Here is a 22,143-nt window from a genome sequence, read left to right as displayed (position 1 = left end):
AGAGATGTGGGCCAAATGAGAAGGCAGACCCAGATATATATATATATATATAAGTACCCAGGCCATATATATACAGACCCATATATATATATGAAATTATTTTTATAAATTATTTCAGCAAGTATCACCCAAGCGAACGATATCATATGATTTCTTGTCTAAGTGATGGGACAATAATTATATTAAGAATTGATTACCACACATAAGTTATATTTTTATCAAAGCAGTATGGCCTTCCATCACAGTGAGGATGGGACTGGAGGAGACTCACTGTGATGGATGTTTCTTTTTTTTTTTGTGTGTGTTTTGTGTTGGTTGGGGTTGTGTAATCTGCTTATTTTATCACTCTTATTGTTGGACTGTGGGTGACGAAATCTCGTCCAAAAGACCTGTTTTTTGGATGACAAATAAAGATATCCTGAATCCTGAATCCTGAATGTAACATTTATGAATCTGCATAGAACGTAAGAACTGTGAATTACCATTTGCTAGTATTTCCCTTGCTTAACTCCACCGACTAAGTATGATATCCAGAAGCCTTTCACAGGAATGAAAGGTTGCTGAAACATAACCTCTCATCGGGTCATTTACGAACAATGTAGACGGGAGGGCGTTTCAGTGCCAGGAATAAGTATAGGATTTCTTCAAGCATAGTTATGTAGGATCTTGTGTCAGGCTTGTCATATTGGATGCCAGGTTTGTTTTATGAGTATTAATATGCCTGTACATACTCCACCGCACACCCCACTTCCTCTCTTCTTCACACACGGACACACGGACACACGGACACACACACACACACACACACACACACACACACACACACACACACACACACACACACACACAGGTACACACGTACAGAAATGGGGTTGTGATGCTGGTCGACTAAACTCCAGTGTTAATCTGTACAAATGCCAGTAGCCCTTGCATCCCCTCTCTCCATCCCTCCCCCACCCAATTCGTACCAGCTTCAAAGTCGTCTTGTTGAGTCTCATTGTCTGTGCTCGTTTTCACCTGGACCACAGCTAACAATGGCCTGTTTCCCTTATCATCTTTCCTTTTTTGTTGCATATCTTTCATTCATTTGTTCTGCATCTCCCTACAACGCCGTCCATATCTCTCGTTTCCCATTCCCCCTGACTCTCAGTCCGAAGAAGGGTCTCGACCCGAAACATCTCCCATTCCCTCTCTCCAGAGATGCTGCCTGACCCGCTGAGTTACTCCAGCATTTAGCGTGTATCCTCTGTACGTGTACACAATTAGTTTTGGGGAACACTAATTAACACAGAGACCGTCCGTCTCCCGTTGTCGCTGTTCCGCTGGCCTGTAGATGGAGTTGGTGTACAGTGTTTCCACAAAATAAGGTCTTCCTGGCGTGCTAGGGGGAAAAAAAGCATTACAGCCTATAATCCAGATCAGATTAGATCTCTCTCGGCACTTTAATAGATGTGCAGTACCAAAAAACAAAAAAATCACGTTGATGGATATCTGGCATTGGAACTGTGTATGCCGAAAGTCAAGCCTCTTCATCTAATAACCTGATGTTAAAATCTGTTCAGTGCCCTAGTGAGCTTGGTTTTTTTTGGTGTGAGGTTGTTCCTTGTATAAGCATCGAAACAATCATGTATGGCATACGCAAACACAACACGAGAACCGTTCCCCTTGCAAAGGTCAATCGATTTATCAAGTCCCCCCCCACCCCCCGCCGTCATTCCTGAACAATAAGCAGATTCTGTGTAAATTATGCATGTTGAATCTCAATGTGCACCATTACTTCTCGTGACTTTTTTTTCAGTTTTCCATTTACTTTGAATATTAGATTCATAACTGGCGTGTACCTTTTAGATTATGATTGACTTTGGATATGACTTACTCAGACTGGAATATGTGTGCGTATATATAACCTACCAAATAAAACACTATGCACCTATGTAAAAAGGCATACTGCACTTTTTGAAGAACATGTTTCATATTTGGCTTGGTGTCAATCGACATTACCCTAGAAATTGTCATTTTTATATTCTCTAGTTTAGAAAATATTTTCATTCCGCTCAGTTCCGTACCAAGTCCAAAGTGGTCTGAAGAAGGGTTTCGGCCCGAAAAACCATCTACCCATTCCCTCCATAGATGCTACGTGTGTAGGAAGGAACTGCAGATGCTGGTTTGAAACCAAGATGACGCAAAAAGCTGGAGTAACTCAGCGGGTCAGGCAGCATCTCTGGAGAAAAGGAATAGGTGGCGTTTCGGGTCTTCTGAAGTACTCCAGTGTACTCCAGTGTTTTGTGTATACCCTTCACAGATGCTGCCTGACCCGCTGAGTACCTCCAGCACTTTGTGTTTTGCTCAGGATTCCAGCATCTGCAGTTCCCCATATCTCGAATTCCACTTCTAAACAGATTTGATCTCCTGGTGTAACGTTCTGTGACTATCATCTATTATTTCGTGCATTTCATACAGAATAAATAGCTCTTCGACCAGCAATAGACAATGGACAATAAGCGAAGGAGGAGGCCACTCGGCCCTTCGAGCCAGCGCCGCCATTCAATGTGATCATGACTGATCATTCTCAATCAGTACCCCGTTCCTGCCTTCTCCCCATACCCCCTGACTCCGCTATCCTTAAGAGCTCTATCCAGCTCTTCGACACGTATAGCAATTAGGTTTACTAGGTTAATTCCCGGAATGGCGGGACTGTCATATGTTGAAAGACTGGAGCGACTAGGCTTGTATACACTGGAATTTAGAAGGACGAGAGGAGATCTTATCGAAACGTATACGATTATTAAGGGGTTGGACACGTTAGAGGCAGGAAACATGTTCCCAATGTTGGGGGAGTCCAGAACAAGGGACCACAGTTTAAGAATAAGGGGTAGGCCATTTAGAACGGAGACGAGGAAAAACTTTTTCAGTCAGAGAGTTGTGAATCTGTGGAATTCTCTGCCTCGGAAGGCAGTGGAGGCCAATTCTCTGAATGCATTCGAGAGAGAGCTAGATAGAGCTCTTAAGGATAGTGGAGTCAGGGGGTATGGGGAGAAGGCAGGAACGGGGTACTGATTGAGAATGATCAGCCCTGATCACATTGAATGGCGGTGCTGGCTCGAAGGGCCGAATGTCCTCCTCCTGCACCTATTGTCTATTGTCTAATCTAACGAAGGCTGCGAATTATCTTCTTAAATGTAAGAATGGTGGGTTGTGAGAATGGGAACTGGTGCGCTACGACGCTGAGAACTGTATTCTGCACCCGTTGCTCTAGCTATAATACTACTCTTGATTGTGTTTATGTATAGTGTATCGCAACTGTAGATTGTATTATGCACATCTGAAGCACTTGGATAGCACGAGAAACAAAGCTTTTCACTTTTCACTTCTGCGGTGGGGTAGGAAGGAACTGCAGATGCTGGTTTGAGAGGAAGATAGAAACAAAATTCCTGGAGTAACTCAGCGGGACATGCAGATCATCTCTGGAGAGAATGAATGGGCGACGTTGCGGGTCGAGACGCTTCTCTAGGTCCACCCAGCAAAATTACCACCATCTAGTCATGGGAGTTGTAGGCAAAGGATCTCACCACATTCAGAAGAACAGTGGGAATATTTGTATGCCCTTACCAATATTTATCCCTCAAACCGACACTAGTGGGAGGGAGGGCCCAGAGAAGGTTCTCTACCCGAAACGTCACCCATTCCTTCTCTCCGGAGATGCTGCCTGACCCGCCGAGTTACTCCAGCATTTTGTGTCTAACATGTGGGATTGCCGTGTTACTCCTTCCACTCCTATCGTGCTCGCCAAGAATGAGTTCCCTGGCTTTTCCCAAATCCACCGCACTTCAAAAGTAATTCCTTATCTTAAAACGTTGGGAGATGCTAAGATCACAAAAAGCTTGATCGCATTAAATGGTGTGCTGGCTCGAAGTGCTGAATGGCCTACTCCTGCACCTATTGTCTATTGTCTATTGTCTTACTGATGAACCGGTGTCCCTCTAACTTCCTGTCTCCACCTATATCCTTCCTTTGTCCCGCCCCCCTGACATCAGTCTGAAGAAGGGTCTCGACCCGAAACGTCACTCATTCCTTCTCTCCTGAGATGCTGCCTGACCTGCTGAGTTACTCCAGCATTTCGTGAATAAGTACCTTCGATTTGTAGCAGCATCTGCAGTTATTTTCTTATACCACCAATGTCGTAGAGTCATCCAACGTGGAACCAGGCCCTTTCGGTCCAACTTGCCCACACCGACCAGCATGCCCCATCTACACTAGTCCCACCTGCCTGCATTTGGCCCATATCCCTCCAAACCTGTCCTATCCAAGAAGCCTAAATGTTTCGTGAAACATTAAGGTAGTAACCGCATTAAGTAAAGGAAGCCAATATTGGCCTAGAATTAAAGTGCGTTTCATTAGGAATCTATTCGTAATGCTCTAAATTGGGGTGCGTCGTTCATTATTTGGTTCGCTGTTTCATTTTCTTTCGCCCCAAGAGTTTAGCTGTAGATATTTCGCTGTCTAGTGCCCACAGAGAGTGTGTTATGAGCTATTAATATATTTCTTTATTCGTCCCACACCGGGGAAATTTACAACGGCCGCTCACAATGTAGCAGCACTAAGGATAATGAATAACATGCGTACATCGAAAACCCGACGTCTCCATTAATATATGAAAGTACAAGTAAAAGTAGTACATTTTTTTAGAAAATAAAGGGTCGAAAACTTCAGGTTCAAAATCCTGTTGATTTGACTGATTTCATCGTTACAATGTGCATTTAGTACCTTGTTGAATATTCTTCACGAACTGCTGGGAAGGAATTAGAAGGAATTCTTGTTTCAACGTCACCCATTCCTTCTCTCCCGGGATGCTGCCTGACCCGCTGAGTTACTCCAGCATTTTGTGTCTATCTTCGATTTAAACCAGCATCTGCAGTTTTTTCCTTACACATCCCGAGAATTGTGTCTTGACTGACTTAGTCCTTCTAATTTGCTGGAAGAACAACGACTTATATATTTAATATTTGTTGAATGAGACCCCATAAATATTCCATATAGTTTTACAGCCAGTTACGGGCTTAACGTAGAAATTTTTTTGTTTTTGTTTTAACCCATCGTTTAGATATTCTATTCTGAATTTGAAACAAAATGCTCCTGTGATTTATAGGCAGATTTTCTTTTGCAGTTTGATGCTTTGCAATGAACAAATATTCGATTCCTGTTTCTCAAACTTATCCCAAAGAAATGCTCCTCGTTCATTTCTGTATATCCTGAACAACATCCATTCTCTAAAATGCATTTTAGAGAATGCATTTATCTTTTCCGTTTTTATTATTTCAATTCTGTTTTTAAAGGCCTTAACAAGTGTGTGTGCAGTGCTCCAAAACCTACTCGAAATCTTTCTCCAAAATGTATTCGCAGGGTAACTAATAATCACACCTCCAGATTCCGGGACGGTTTCTTCCCAGCTGTTATCAGGCAACTGGATCATCCTACCACAACCAGAGAGCAGTCCTGAACTACTATCTACCTCATTGGTGACCCTCGGACTATCCTAGACCAGACGTAGCTGGCTTTACCCTGCACTAAACGCTATTTATTCCCTTATCATGTATCTATCCACTACTGTAAATGGCTCGATTGTAATCACGTATTGTATTTCTGCTGACTGACCCAGCTTTTCACTGTACCTCGGTACACGTGACAATAAACTAAACTACACTGTAACTGATTGTAGGTGGTGTAGGAAAATAACTGCAGATGCTGGTAGAAATCGAAGGTATTTATTCACAAAATGCTGGAGTAACTCAGCGGGTCAGGCAGCATCTCAGGAGAGAAGGAATGGGTGACGTTTCGGGTCGAGACTGATGTGATGTAGGTGATAGTTTGCTTGGGTGTCTAGTTAGACCGTTTATTTCTTTGTTGTGGATTCAAGGTACATGGAATGACAGGGGTGGCAAACATTTCATACAATGTACGTCTCGTATTTTATCCCTTCCATTCTCCCCTTCTCTACCACCCTCATCACAGCTTTCAGATGTCGGAAGAAGCGAAGAACAACATAACAATCTTCACCAGAATCCTGGACAGTCTTCTCGATGGATATGACAACCGCTTGAGACCAGGACTGGGAGGTCTGTATGGCGGCGTGTAAATTAAACATGATGGCCATTGGGCAACTGTACGGAGTCATAGAGCACGGAAACAGGCCCTTCGGCCCAGCTTGCCCATGCCCACCAAGGTGCCGCATCTACACGAGCCTGAAGAAGGGTCTCGACCCGAAACGTCACCCATTCCTTCTCTCCAGAGATGCTGCCTGTCCCGCTGAGTTACTCCGGCATTTTTATGTCTATCTACAGTAGTCCCACCTGCCCGCATTTGGTCCATATCCTGCTAAACCTTTCCTATCCATGTACCTGTTTAAATGTTTTTTTTAAAATATTATGATAGTTTCTGTGTGAACTACCTTCTCCGGCAGCTCCTTCTATATACCCAACATCCTCTGTGTGGAAAATGTTGCTCCTTGCGTTCCTATTCAATCTTTCCCCTTTCTCCTTAAACCTATGTGGGGTACAGAGGTAGACACAAAATGCTGGAGTAACTCAGCGGGACAGGTAGCGTCTCTGGAGAGAAGGAACGGGTGATGCTGCGGATGAACATCAAGCCTAATCCCACAAGCCCTGGTTATTGGTTGAAGGAACTTGAGCATAGACGGGGTAGACAATCAGAATTTTTATCCCTGGGGTCGAAATGTCAAAGACCAGAGGATGTTGTTTTAAATCGAGAGGGGCAAAGTTCAATGGAGATTTGCGCATCATAGAAACATAGAAACATAGAAACATAGAAAATAGGTGCAGGATGAGGCCATTCGGCCCTTCGAGCCAGCACCGCCATTCATTGTGATCATGGCTGATCGTCCCCAACCAATACCCCATGCCTACCTTCTCCCCATATCCCTTGATTCCACTAACCCCTAGAGCTCTATCTAACTCTCTCTTAAATCCATCCAGTGATTTGGCTTCCACTGCCCTCTGTGGCAGAGAATTGCACAAATTCACAACTCTCTGGGTGAAAAAGTTTTTTCTCGCCTCAGTTTTAAATGGCCTCCCCTTTATTCTAAGAATGTGGCCCCTGGTTCTGGACTCGCCCAACATTGGGAACATTTTTCCTGCATCTAGCTTGTCCAGTCCTTTTATAATTTTATAAGTTGCTATAAGATCCCCTCTCATCCTTCTAAACTCCAGTGAATACAAGCCCAGTCTTTTCAATCTTTCCTCATATGTCAGTCCCGCCATCCCAGGGATCAATCTCGTGAACCTACGCTGCACTGCCTCAATTACAAGGATGTCCTTCCTCAAATTAGGAGACCAAAACTGTACACAATACTCCAGATGTAGTCTTCCCAGGGCCCTATACAACTGCAGAAGAACTCTTTACTCCTATACTGAAATCCTCTTGTTATGAAGGCCAACATTCCATTAGCTTTCTTCAGACGGCCTAGATCCGAAACGTCACCTGTCCATGTTCTCCAGAGATGCTGCCTGGCCCGCTGAGTTACTCCAGCACCCTGTGACTATCTTTGCTATAAACAGGGTATCGCATTGCTCGTTTGGAGGATGCCACAATGAAACTACACAGTACTTCATCAGGTGGCCGCCTGCAACATTGCCTTCCGGGTTGGGTATCGGGGCATGCGGGTGAATGGGCTTATTCCTCGGGCCAAAATGTGAAATTGCGGGATAAAGAATAGCGATGGACGTTTCACTCTGAAGAGATCTTTATGGAAAAGGCCTCCGTATCACGAGGAACTGCAGATGCTGGTCAACGTCAAAGATAGACAGAAAAATGCTGGAGTAACTCAGCGGATCGGGCAGCATCTCCGGAGAGAAGGAATGGGCGACGTTTCAGGTCGAGACAAATAACTACCCCAAATGGGTCACTTGGTCATTTGTGACTCGACCCGAAACGTCACCTATTCCTTCACTCCAGAGATGCTGCCTGACCCGCTGAGTTACTCCGGCTTTTTTTGTGTCTACCTTTATGAAGAGGGTTTGTTTTAGCTCACCTGGGCAGGTGTGTGCGCTCTTTTCTGTTTTATGTTCTTACCTGACTGCCCCTTAAATGCAGTAATGGAAATCACCTCAACCAGTTCATGCGATTGTAGGTTCCCCTTCCTATCCATTCAGTATCCCCCCCCCCTACACCCCCCCCCCCCCCACCACCCCCGGCCCATCTTTACATATACAAAGGGCTGGCGTTGTGTCCCCGTTTTAGAGTCAGAGTCATACAGCGTGGAAACAGGCCCTTCGGCCCAACTTGCCCGTGCCGACCAATATGCCCCACCTACACTACTCCCACCTGCCTGCGTTTGGCCTTTCCTTAAGTGAACACCTTGCCCGCAATGATTTATTGTATTTGATGAGCCCTCAACCTGAGCTTATCCAGAGAATAGAGCACCTTCTCTATAACCAGAATGTAGAAGCAAGGAACTGCAGATGCTGGTTTACCAGGTAAAGACACGAAGTGCTGGAGTGACTCAGCGGGAGGGGACAGTGTCCCTGGACAACATGGGTGGGTTCTTCCGTGGAAGGGTGCTAATCCGAAACAACATCTGTCCATGTTCTCCAGAGATGCTGCCTGACCCGTTGAGTTACTCCAGCATTTTGTGTCTTCCATCGGTATTTCCCTTGCGCTGAGCTAAATGCGAGCACTTTAACGGTCCCACACATACTTACTTTGCCAAGTCGCCGGGGTACAAGGGCCAGTTCCGAGAGGCAGTAGCCGCTAATCCCGTCTTTAGACCTTGAGTGCAAAATGATCGACACGGATTACCTATTTTATTGAACGATGAGTCGCTTGACGTTGAAATAACCTTGCACAAAACAGTAGCACTTTCTCTGCAGCATAGGCTAGTTAGCAAAGCGAAAGCTGATCAAAGTGGCACAGCGGTAGAGTTGCAGCCTCACAGAGCCAGAGACCCGGGTTCAATCCCGACTACTGGACCGTCTGTACGGAGTTTGCACGTTCTCCTCGTGGCCCGCGTGGGTTTTGTCCAGGTGCTCCGGATTTCCTCGCACAATCCAAAAACAATCCAAAGACGTACAATTTTGTAGGTTAATTGGCTTGTAGGTTAAGTGTAAATTGTCCCTAGTGTGTGTTGGATAGTGTTAGTGTGTGGGGATCGCTGGTCGGTGTGGACTCGGTGGGCCGGTGTGGACTCGGTGGGCCGAAGGGCCTGTTTCCGCGCTAATTTATCTCTAAACTAAAACTAGGTTTGGTCATTTTGTCAGAGCGCATCACAAGAGTCAAGACGGATATCTACGTAACAAGTTTCGGGCCGGTTTCGGACACAGACATGGTAAGTGTCAATATATATATTTTTCCTCTCACTTTGAACAATAAATACAATTGGCAATTAATGCACGTAGCAGTCGTGCTATATTTTATTTATATTTGCTGTCAGATGGTTCAGCGTGCAAGCTTCAGTTGAAATGCTTTGTCACACCCACTTTGCTTTTAAATGTTGAGTAGAAACACAGAAACATAGAAAATAAGACGAGGAATCGGCCATTTGGCCCTTTGAGCCTGCGCCGCTATTCAATATGATCATGGCTGATCATCCAAAATCAGTGCCCCGTTCCTGCTTTCTCCCCATATCCCTTGAGTCCGTTAGCCCTAAGAGCTAACACAACCCATATCATATTCCCCAGGTTACAAAACGAGTCTGAATTGATGCAACATGTCAGCTTTTGGGAAGAATATGAATTTATTCCATGCATATTTAATATGTTCCATCATTTCCAGCGAGGTTTCCAACAGGCCTGTCAGTGTAGTCATAGAGTCATAGAGTTCTACAGCATGGAAACAGGTCCTAATTGAGCTAGTTATAGAGTCATAGAGTGATACAGTGTTGAAACAGACCCTTTGGCCCAACTTGCCCACACCAGCCAACATGTCCCAGCTACACTAGTCCCACCTGCCTGCGCTTGGTCCATATCCCTCCAAACCAGCCTTATCCATATACCTGTCTAACTGCTTCTTAAGCGTTGGGATAGTCCCTGTCTCAACTACCTCCTCTGGCAGCTCGTTCCATACACCCACCACCCTTTGTGTGAAAAAGTTACCCCTCAGATTCCTATTAAACCTTTCCCCCTTCACCTTAAACCTATGTCTTCTGGTCATCAATACACCTACTCTGGGCAGGAGACCTAATCCCTCCAAACCCTTCCTGTTCGTGTATCTGTCCAAGTGACTTTCAAAGGTATAATTGTACCTGCCTCAATGGAATGGAGACCCAAGAAATTCCACTCATTTGCCAAACAGATCCCCTATCTGTATCCACCTATCACATGTACAAATAAAGAACTGCAGGTGCTGGTTTATACCAAAGATAGACACAAAGTGCTAGAGTAACTCAGCAGGTCAGGCAGCATCTCTTGTGAAGAATAGCTGATGTTTCAGGTCCGAAGAAGGGTTGTGTCCCGAAACATCACCTATTATTTTTCAACCAGAGATGCTGCCCTCCCCCCCCAACTTCTCTTTTCCACCTTTCTCCCCCCATACTACAACTAGTCAGAAGAAGAGTTCTAACCCAAAACATCACCTGTCCATTCCCTCCACAGATGCTGCCTGACCCGCAAAGTACTTCCGGCACTTGGTGCTTACGTCAATGGGATACATGGAGATAATATGTTCCTTCACAATGCAGAACAAATTATTTATTAATTAGTTGATGAATCATGGACCAGAGGACATAGGTTCAAGGTGAAGGGGATTTAATAGGAATCTTCACACAAAGGGTGGTGGGTGTATGGAACGAGCTGTCAGAGGAGGTAGTTGAGGCTGGGACTATCCGAACGTTTAAGAAACAGTTAGACAAGTACATGATAGGACAAGTTTGGAGGAATATGGACCAAACACAGGCAAGTGGGATGGTGTAGCTGGGATATGTTGGCCGGTATGGGCAAGTTGGGTCAAAGGGCCTGTTTCCACACTATGACTCTATAATAGACTGGCACAATGTTTAGTGAAGAGAAATGAAATGATATATGCATCTTAACAATTCAATAGACAATAGACAATAGACAATAGGTGCAGGAGGAGACCATTCGGCCCTTCGAGCCAGCATCGCCATTCAATGTGATCATGGCTGATCATTCTCAATCAGTACCCCGTTCCTGCCTTCTCCCCATACCCCCTGACTCCGCTATCCTTAAGAGCTCTATCTAGCTCTCTCGAATGCATTCAGAGAATTGGCCTCCACTGCCTTCTGAGGTAGAGAATTCCACAGATTCACAACTCTCTGACTGAAAAAGTTTTTCCTCATCTCTGTTCTAAATGGCCTACCCCTTGTTCTTAAACTGTGGCCCCTGGTTCTGCCTCTAACGTGTCAAACCCCTTAATAATCTTATACGTTTCGATAAGATCTCCTCTCATAAGATCTCAGGAAGCATATCACTTTCCCTTTGTCATGAGGGATCGCTTTGTAACTGATAGTGAAATGACTTGTAAGTCACCATGTTTTCCTTTATACTGTTCTAATGGGCTTATGATGGCCATTGTGTTGATGGTTTCTGCAGGAATACACAATAGACGTGTTTTTTCGTCAGAGCTGGGAGGATGAGAGATTGAAATTTAAAGGGCCCATGACCATTCTACGTTTAAATAATTTGATGGCCAGCAGAATATGGACCCCAGACACCTTCTTCCACAACGGGAAGAAATCAGTGGCTCACAACATGACCATGCCCAACAAACTGCTGAGGATAACTGACGATGGAACGCTTTTATACACAATGAGGTGAGCAAATGATTTCTTCTGACTTAACATTAACTTCTTATCATTTGGATATGCTTGGCAAAACAAGTGAGTCTCCCTTCCATTGAGTCCATTTGCACCGCACGCTGCCTCGGCAAGGCCAGCAGCATAATCAAGGACGAGTCGCACCCCGGCAACTCCCTCTTCTCCCCTCTCCCATCGGGCAAGAGGTACAGAAGTGTGAAAATGCACACCTCCATATTCAGGGCCAGTTTCGTCCCAGCTGTTATCAGCCAGATGAACTATCCTAGCGCAACCTGAACTACTATCAGACTATCTTTGATCAGACTTTACAGGCTTTACCCTGCACTAAGCATTATTCCTTTAATCAGTACACTGTGAATGGCTCGTTTGTAATCATCTATTGTCTTTCCGCTGGCTGGTTAGCATGCAACAAAAGCTTTTCAATGTACACGTGACAATAAACTAACCTGAACTGAACTGATGTACAAAACTGGGAAAAAAAATCTAGTTTGGTAGTTTACACCGTGCCTTTTATGAATTCATTGGCACGGTGGCACAACGGTAGATTTGCTGCCTCATTGTGCCAGAGACCCAGGTTCGATCAGTCAATACCATCAAAATGATTCACTTCTGTTGCCTATGTCCCGTTACCACAAGGGTAATTCATGCAATGCAAAATGCCTTGGCATGCTTCTGAAAAACATTACATAGATTCCATACCAGTGTAGCTGTCGATATAAAATGGATGTAAATTTTCAGCTATTTTAGTGTTGGTGGACTGGTGCTTCATGGAAGTGTGGTTTTAGACAGCTGTCTATCTTCAAACTGATCTATTTAAATTACATAATTCTAGTGAATGGGAAGGACTCAGTTTCCTTGAAACTGAACAATGCCACAATAAGGGATTTGGAAAACTGCTATATCGCAGAACAAAATTAAAAACTTTCATGAAGGGGACTTTTCATCTGAATTCACCTCAGTGGGAAATTCTACTTGGATATATTAATTGAATATTTTATATATCATATTGCCATTGGGAAACCGTCAAAAATCGATGAACTTAGACTATTCTTGTTGACCAGTCATAATTGAACGGAGAGAGATGTCCCATCTACACTAGTCCCACCTGCCCGCATTTGGCCCTTATCCCTCAAAATTTATCTTATCCATGTACCTGGCCAAATGTTTCTTAAATGTTGTGATTGCACCTGGCTCACCTTTCTCCTCTGGCAGCTCATTCAATGTACCCACCGCCCTTTGTGTAAAAACATTGCCCCCTCGGGTTCTTATTAAATCTTTTTGTGTTGTGTACCAAAGGCACACACAAAATGCTGGAGTAACTCAGTGGGACAGGCAGCATCTCTGGAGAGAAGGAATGGGTGACGTTTCGAGTCGAGACCCTTCTTCAGATATGTATATATATATACTTTAAGGGCTTTTAAACTCTTTAATATCACTTTCCATCCTTTATTTATGTTTATCCAGGTTGACAGTTCGTGCAGAGTGTCCAATGCATTTGGAAGATTTCCCCATGGATGCCCATGCCTGTCCTCTGAAGTTCGGCAGTTGTAAGTACAAGGACGTTAAACACGGTTAGATGTTCACTTTGATGGATATTATCTCAGATATGATACAGTTTCTCAACCAAAATGATGTCAGATCTAAATTCAGTGACGCATATCAAGTATGAGACAATCAACAGGTGCTTAACAATTTAACATTAATAAATTTATCCTAATTTTAAATAGTAGCTCAAATTAAGTTCTTCCTTCAGTGGTTATTTTAAAGGAAGTGTGGTCACTATCTAAATAGGAAATATCACTATTGTGTTTTCTTTCTAAAAAAAATTCTTGGAGTTAAGATTCCATTTAACCTTCCACTGCTTCGATGATTAGCTTAATTGCTTTCATTTGAACTTTATATATTATTTCTTAACCTTTTCACTGAGCTCTGTGCACTATTTTGTCACATATTGTCCAATCATACATTAGGGCAAAGGTGGTGCAGCGGTAGAGTTGCTGCCTTACAGCAAGCCAGAGACCCGAGTTTGATTCTGACTACGGATGCTGTCTGTTTGGAATTTGTACGTTCTCCCCGTGACCCCGTGGGTTTTCCTCCGGGTGCTCCGGTCTCCTCCCACACTCCAAAGACGTGCAGGTTTGCAGGTTAATTGGCTTTGGTAATTTGTAAAACTGCCCCTGGTGTGTTGGACAGTGATTGTTGTTCGGTGCCGACCCGATGGGCTGAAGGACCTGTTTCCGCACTGTATCACTAAAGTCTAAAGTAAAGTCTAACGATAATAATTAATTGAATATTTCATCTGTGCAAGTTTAAGGCTGGTCTTGAACTGGGTAATTAATACAAAATATTATTCTATATTTAGACAGTATATAGTATGCTGATGCTATTTGATCTTCTGACATAATCACATTTATATATAGATTTTAGATTGTTTTCTGCAAAATTGTAAAATATTAATTGTTATCTGTGTGGTTGTTAATTACTGGTTTGGTTTCATTCAGATAGGCCTCTCAGCCTACTTTGTCATACTAGCACAGAAACAGGCCCTTCGGCCCGACCCATCTAATCTAGTCCCATTTCCCCCGCATTTGACCCATATCCCTCTAAACCTGCTTTATCCATGTACCTGTCCAAATGTCTTTTGAATGTTCTAATAGTACCTGCCTCAATGACCTCCTCTGGCAGTTCGTTCCATATACCCATCACACTCTGCTAATTAACATAGAAACATAGAAAATAGGTGCAGGAGCAGGCCATTTGGCCCTTCGAGCCAGCACCGCCATTCATTGTGATCATGGCTGATCGTCCACAATCAGTAACCTGTGCCTGCCTTCTCCCTATATCCCTTGAATCCACTAGCCCCTAGAGCTCTATCTAACTCTCTCTTAAATCTATCCAGTGATTTGGCTTCCACTGCCCTCTGTGGCAGAGAATTGCACAAATTCACAACTCTCTGGGTGAAAAAGTTCCTTCTCACCTCAGTTTTAAATGGCCTCCCCTTTATTCTAAGACTGTGGCCCCTGGTTCTGGACTTGCCCAACATTGGGAACATTTTTCCCAATTCTTTCCCCTTGCTCCATAAACCTACATCCTCTTGTTTTTGATTCCCCTACCCTGGGATAAAGACTGTGCACTCATAGGTTCATAAGCTCTAAGAGCAGAATAAGGCCATTCGGCCCATCAAGTCTACCCCGCCATTCAATCATGGCTGATCTATCTCTCCCTCCTAACCCCATTCTCCTGCCTTCACCCCATAACCTCTGGCACTCGTACTAATCAAAAAATATTCATGGACTTGACCTCCACAGCCCATTCATCTTATCTATTCTCCTAAGATGAATGCACAGGATCTACATTTTATGTTATTATCTTACACTGCAAAAGTTGATCAGCCCTGTTTGTGAAACAAATTCTCCCTGTAATTGATCTACGTTCCGGACTGGATGGAAGCCAAATAATATTTTCCTCGAAGCTGTAGATTTTGCTTCTTAATGGTCCCTTGGGTCTTCCAAAACCACAAATTATGGAGCATGTTGATCCATTATGAGTTCTTCTGTGGCAAATGGACCCAGGTGAATAATTTCTCTGGCTGTACAGCTACCAATTGGGACCACTATCCTGCAGAAATTAATTTAACTGTAAGTCTTTACTTGGTTTGGCACCCGTACAGAATGCAAATAAATGCATAGCGGAGAGGTACCTAAATTTGAAACACAACATTATTAAACATTAATGTGATGGCAAATTGGCAAGGGGGAATGAAATCCATCTCGGTCAGTCACACCAAGTAAACAAAAAGGAAACCAATCTTATTCTTGGCCGAAGATAGACGCAAAGTGCCGGAGTAACTCAGCGGGTCAGGCAGTATCTCCGGAGAAAAAGGAACAGGTGATGTACGGTTTTTATTTGTGCAATCCTGTTTTCACTTTTCAATGAGAGTTGATAATTAAACCAGTTCACCGTCTGTTTTCAAACAGATGCCTACACAATATCAGAGGTCGTGTACACATGGACACATGGAGCTTCCCAATCAGTAGTTGTGGCTGAAGATGGTTCTCGACTCAATCAGTATGATTTAATGGGACAAAGTGTGGGCAAAGTCATTATCAAATCTAGCACAGGTTGGTATATTGTTTATTGCAGGTGAATATGTTCTGCAATTTACTGTTAATTCACCACATCATCTTTATTAACTTTTCTCTTTGAACAGCTAATCAGATGTTTATGGGTATTTTTTTATAATAGAGCAATCATAAATTTAATATCATCACATTTTATGAACTTTTAAACTCCTCGCATGTTAAATTATTGGCTGCAGTTTAGTTTGGATACACAGCATGGAAGCAGGTCATTCAGCCAACGTGTCCACGCCGACCATCGATCACCTGTTCACACTAGTTCTCTGTTATCCCACTTTCCCATCCACGCCCTGCACACCAGGTATTTATTCACAAAATGCTGGAGTAACTCAGCAGGTCAGGCAGCATCTCAGGAAAGAAGGAATGGGTGACGTTTCGGGTCGAGACCCTTCTTCAGACTGATGTCAGGGGGGGGGGGGGGGGGGGCGGGACAAAGGAAGGATATAGGTGAAGACAGGAAGATAGAGGGAGAACTGGGAAGGAGGAGGGGAAGAGAGGGACAGAGGAACTATCTAAAGTTGGAGAAGTCAATGTTCATACCGCTGAGCTGCAAGCTGCCCTAGGGTTAGTTACACTAGTCAAGTCAAGTCAAGTCAATTTATTTGTATAGCACATTTAAAAACAACCCACGTTGACCAAAGTGCTGCACATCTGACTAGGAAAAAAAGAAACATACAGTGGCATAGTTTGCAGTGGCCATTCACACAGGGATGTGGGGGGAAACCGGAGAAACCTGGAGGAAATTCATGCAGTCACAGGGAGAACGTGCAAACTCCGCACAGACAACACCCAAGGCCCCAGGTCCCTGGCGCTGTTAGGCAGCAACTTTGTCAGCTGTGCAACCCTGTTTGTATTGCACACATTATATCCTACACGTTGCTTAGGACTCTACATGCTTGTATTTAGAATCTTCTCCATAACCATCTCAGTTTAATATATGCAGACCTGCAGAACAGTACAGCATAACAACAGGACCTTTCGGCCCACAATGTCTGTGCTGAACACGATGTCAAGACCATCACTATCTACCTACACATAGCCCATATTCCTCCATTCCCTGATTATCCATGTGCCTTTCCAAAAGTATTTTACATGCCACCTACGTATCTGCTTTAGCCATCACTTCCAGGCACCCACCACCGTCTGTGTAAAGAAAACCTGCATTGATACAACACGGATCACATCCAGCACGTCAATTTACCCCAACCCTTAGTTAGTGTATTCTTTCTTCCCATTGAATCACATAGGACCCGTAGGCCATAAATGAGGAGAACCTGTTGCCAGACCAGTAACAATGAACATAGATGTTACAGATATTACTTTAGATTTAGACTTTACTTTAATAATACAGCACAGAAACAGGCCCTTCAGCCCACAGAGTCCCTGCCAACCAGTGATCCCCATGCACTAGCACTATCCTTCACACTAGGGACAATTTACACTTTTACCCAAAGTCAATTAACCTACACAAATTAACATAAAATATAGAATACATTTTTTTAGCATTTGATAATAAAGGATTGTTTTGCAACCAAAATGTACGATTTCAAAAATTCCAATGAGCTCCAGAAGTGATGACAATAGACAATAGACAATAGGTGCAGGAGAAGGCCATTCGGCCCTTCGAGCCAGCACTGTCATTCAATGTGATCATGGCTGATCATTCTCAATCAGTACCCCGTTCCTGCCTTCTCCCCGCTATCCTTAAGAGCTCTATCTAGCACTCTCTTGAATGCATCCAGAGAATTGGCCTCCACTGCCTTCTGAGGCAGAGAATTCCACAGATTCACAATTCTCTGACTGAAAAAGTTTTTCCTCATCTCCAATCTAAATGGCCTACCCCTTATTCTTAAACTGTGGCCCCTGGTTCTGGACTCCCCCAACATTGGGAACATGTTTCCTGCCTCTAACGTGTCCAACCCCTTAGTAATCTTATACGTTTCGATAAGATCCCCTCTCATCCTTCTAAATTCCAGTGTATACAAGCCTAGTCGCACCAGTCTTTCAACATATGGCAGTCCCGCCATTCCGGGAATTAACCTAGTAAACCTGCATGCACTCAATAGCAAAATTTCATAGATTTGATTTTGAAACAATGAACACAACAGAATCAAGGAATTTAAGCACATAATGCTGGAGGAACTCAGCGGGTCAGGCAGCATCTCTGGAGAAAAGGAATCGGTGACATCTCGGGACAGAATGATGAATGGCCTTGATCCGAAACGTCACCTATTCCTTTTCTCTGGAGATGCTGCCTGACCCGCTGAGTTACTCCAGCATTTTGGCGCCTATCTTCGGTGTAAACCAGCACCTGCAGTTCCTTCTTATACAGAATCAAGAAATCTATTAAATTTCAGATATCAAAAATCGAGTATCATTCTCCTGCTTCTACGGCAGTTTTCGAAAGTCTCAGCTGAACATGATGCTTGAGTCATGTTACTGAGAAATTTTACTGAAAGGTCAGGCTTAAAAATTCAAAGTACTCAAAAGAGCAAATACAAAATTCAATCTGTTTCATTCTCCACGACAACGCATTCTATAAATAAACGTAGTAAATAAACAATAGTCTAAAAGATTTCATCCTTCAGTCACCTGACTACGTATTCGAACAATTAATAGAAAAACATATCTGGAACATAGAACAGGCCCTTCGGCCCACAATGTCTGTGCTGAACATAACCTCAAGACTAACTCTTATCTGCCTATCCATAATCCATACCCCTCCATTCCCAGCCTATCCATATGCTTATCCAAAAGTCTCTTAAACTCTAGAAGGTTGTCTCAAATGAAGAAAAGATACGATTATATGAAGTGTGAAGGTTAGCACGGTGGCGCAGCGGTAGAGTTGCTGCCTCACAGCGCCGGAGACCCGGGTTCGATCCTGACCACGGGTGCTGTCTGTGCGGAGTTTATATGTTCTCACTGTGACCGTGTGGGTTTTCTCCGGGTGCTCCGGTTTCCTCCCACATTCCAAAGACGTGCAGGTCGGTAGGTTAATTAGCCTCTGCAAAATTGTCCCCAGTTTGTAGGATAGGACTAGCGCATGGGTGATTGTTGGTTGGTACGGACCCACTGGGCCAAAGGGCCTGTGTCTCTAAACTAAACAAACATTTATTTGCAATTTTGGTTGTTCCAATAATTTAAATCTCTATGGATAATTTTTAAGTGCCTCTGGTGAGATATATCTAACAATCCATAAAAAAAGCATTTGACTGCGAGCACATTGAAATGGATGCTGTCTATGTATTAGAACATTTAATAGGACAATTTACATAGAATATGGGACAGTCCAGCACAAGAACAGGCCTTTCGGCCCGACGCCAACTCAGCAAATATCATCAGTCACATGTCAGCAGTGGATGTGTAAATTCACAAGGCTCTCCACATCTGGAACAAGCACATGTGGGCGTACGCTTACCTCAGGAGTGACTCTGGACAGTGAGCTAAGTCCAGGATATACAGCTTAGAGCCATACAGCAAGGAAACAGGCCCTTTGGCTCAACTTGTCCATGGCGACCAAGATGCCCTATCTACACAAGTCCCACCTGCCTGCGTTTGGCCCAGATCCCTCTAATACTTTCCTATACAAACCATGTACCTATACAACTGTCTTTTAAATACTGTTATAGTACCTGCCTCAACTAACTCCTCTGGCAGCTCGTTCCACAAACCCATCACAATCTGTTTCTATTGTTCCTCTCGCCTTGAAAAAGCTTGTTCATTTTCTCTCTCTGTTGGCGATACGAGGCATTTTCATCATTTTAGTTTTCATTCTGTTTAGCAGCCTTTTGTGGTCTTTGCTTTTGCATTTTCTTTCAATGCGTTCAACCTTAATTTTGTTAATATTTTGAATGTATTCGCACCTAAATGTTATTCTGCTGTATTCATAGTGGATATGAATGAATTGTCGAAAATTGTTACTCTCAAGTGTTGGGTGGATATCTTGAACCAAGATTTTGTAAGCTGTTTCGTTCTAACAGTCTTTTTGAATTTCTAGGTGAATATGTGGTTATGACTGCTCACTTTCACTTGAAAAGAAAAATTGGTTACTTCGTAATTCAGACTTACTTACCTTGCATTATGACAGTCATTCTCTCACAAGTGTCATTCTGGTTGAATAGGGAATCTGTCCCTGCAAGAACTGTCTTTGGTGAGTGAACTGGAAAAACCTGCTTCAATTTGATGATACTTTACTATGAATTTATACGGTGTTTCCACTAGTGGGAGAGTCTAGGTCTAGAACTAGTGTACGGGGCGATCGTTGGTCAGTGCGGAGTCGGTGGGCCGAAGGGCCTGTTTCCGCACTGTATCTCTAAACTCTACATAGTGAAGGGGATTGGAATCTATCTCACAAGCGTGTGTAGTTTATTAGTCATAGAGTCATAGATTGATAAAGTGTGGAAGCGGGCCCTTTGGCCCAACTCGCCCACACCGGCGAACAATGTCCCAGCTACCCTAGTCCCACTTGCCTGCGCTTGGTCCATAACCCTCCAAACTTGTCCTATCCATGCACCTGTCCAACTGTTTCCTAAACATTGGGATAGTCCCAGCCTCAACTACCTCCTCTGGCAGCTTGTTCCATACACCCACCACCCTTTGTGTGAAAAGGTCACCCCTTGGATTCCTATTAAATCTCTTCCCCTTCACCTTGAACCCATGTCCTCTGGTCCTCGATTGCCCAACTCTGGGTAAAAGACTCAGTCTGACCTTTCTGTCATGGGCCTCCTCCAGTGCCATAGTGAGGCCCACCGGAAATTGGAGGAACAGCACCTGATATTTTGCCTGGGCAGCTTGCAGCCCAGCGGTATGAACATTGACTTCTCCAACTTTAGATAGCTCCTCTGCCCCTCTCTTCCCCTCCCCCTTCCCAGATCTCCCTCTATCTTCCTGTCTCCACCTATATCCTTCCTTTGTCCCGCCCCCCTGACATCCGTCTGAAGAAGGGTCTCGACCCGAAACGTCGCCCATTCCTTCTCTCCCGAGATGCTGCCTGACCTGCTGAGTTACTCCAGCATTTTGTGAAATAAATACCTTCGATTTGTACCAGCATCTGCAGTTATTTTCTTATACAATCTATTCCTTCAGTCTTTTCATATTGTGACAAGAAAAAACAAAGGAAGACTTCGTATATTACACAAAATGATTCCAGTGACATGTTTCTTATTCTACTTTATCCAGGAGTCACCACTGTATTGACAATGACCACGTTAAGTATCAGCGCCAGGAACTCACTCCCAAAGGTTGCCTATGCAACGGCTATGGACTGGTTCATCGCCGTTTGTTATGCCTTCGTGTTTTCCGCACTGATTGAATTTGCCACAGTGAACTACTTCACAAAGCGGAGCTGGGCCTGGGATGGCAAGAGCTTACTTCCTGACAAGGTAAAGTGCCCGCTTGTAATTCCCCTTCAATTAAGGGCAACAAAGTCATGTAAGAAAGAACTGCAGGTTGCGGGTTCACATTGAAGGTGGACACGAAATTCCGGAGTCACTCAGCGGGACAGGCAGCATCTCTGGAGCTCAGAAGAAGGGCCTCCGACCCGAAAAGTCACCTATTCCTTCTCGCCAGAGACGCTGCCTGTCCAGCATTTTGTGCCTATCAACAACGTTGTACTGGTCTTATAAACCAAGTCATTGTTGAACAGTCGAAAGCATACAGAAACCTTGCTTGCGTACGTTTTAATTCTGTGTATTATCAGCCATTTAACTTGTCATTGGCAGAGTGGAGGCAGATGTGTTAGTGGAATTTAAGAGACTTTTAGATAGGCACGAGGATACACAGGGAATGGAGGGATATGGATTATCACGAGAGGAATGGATAGGGTAAATGCACCGAGTCTTTTACCCAGAGTTGGGGAATCGGGAACCAGAGGACAATAATTTAAGGTGAGGGGGGGAGTGATTTAATAGGAAGCTGAGGGGTAACCTTTTCACACAATGGGTGGTGAGTGTATGGAACGGACTACCGGAGGAGGTATCATGTGCACCTTTTACACAGTTTACAAGACCACAGTTCACTGAAAGCAGTCATGACGTTTGTACTCTGTTTTATTTAGTGCTGGGTTAATGAAAACCAGTAACAATTAGTAAATATGAAGAGAAATTCTACAATAACAATGTATCGTGGCACAGCTGGTAGAGCTGTACCTCACAGCGCCAGCGACCCTGGTTCGATCCTGACCTCGGGTGCCGTATGGGTTAAGCTGGCACGCCTTCCCTGGGA

At 44.0% G+C, this 22,143-nt stretch overlaps 1 protein-coding gene across 5 annotated transcripts in view; it reads left to right on the top strand.

The window, feature by feature from the left end:
* LOC144600015 (gamma-aminobutyric acid receptor subunit alpha-1-like) overlaps positions 1-22,143 on the top strand; it is a 31,166-nt gene that overhangs the window by 2,025 nt on the left and 6,998 nt on the right. For all 5 annotated transcript variants that reach the window (XM_078411334.1, XM_078411335.1, XM_078411337.1 and 2 more), the window contains exons 3-9: positions 6,010-6,113; positions 9,270-9,337; positions 11,559-11,779; positions 13,247-13,329; positions 15,760-15,903; positions 19,919-20,071; positions 21,100-21,302. In XM_078411334.1, coding sequence (XP_078267460.1) covers positions 6,010-6,113; positions 9,270-9,337; positions 11,559-11,779; positions 13,247-13,329; positions 15,760-15,903; positions 19,919-20,071; positions 21,100-21,302 — 976 coding nt within the window. The remainder of the gene's footprint in view (positions 1-6,009; positions 6,114-9,269; positions 9,338-11,558; positions 11,780-13,246; positions 13,330-15,759; positions 15,904-19,918; positions 20,072-21,099; positions 21,303-22,143) is intronic.

Source organism: Rhinoraja longicauda, chromosome 14, assembly GCF_053455715.1.
Source record: "Rhinoraja longicauda isolate Sanriku21f chromosome 14, sRhiLon1.1, whole genome shotgun sequence".
NCBI classification, from domain to species: domain Eukaryota; kingdom Metazoa; phylum Chordata; class Chondrichthyes; order Rajiformes; family Arhynchobatidae; genus Rhinoraja; species Rhinoraja longicauda.
This window is presented reverse-complemented; position numbering and strand designations above follow the sequence as displayed.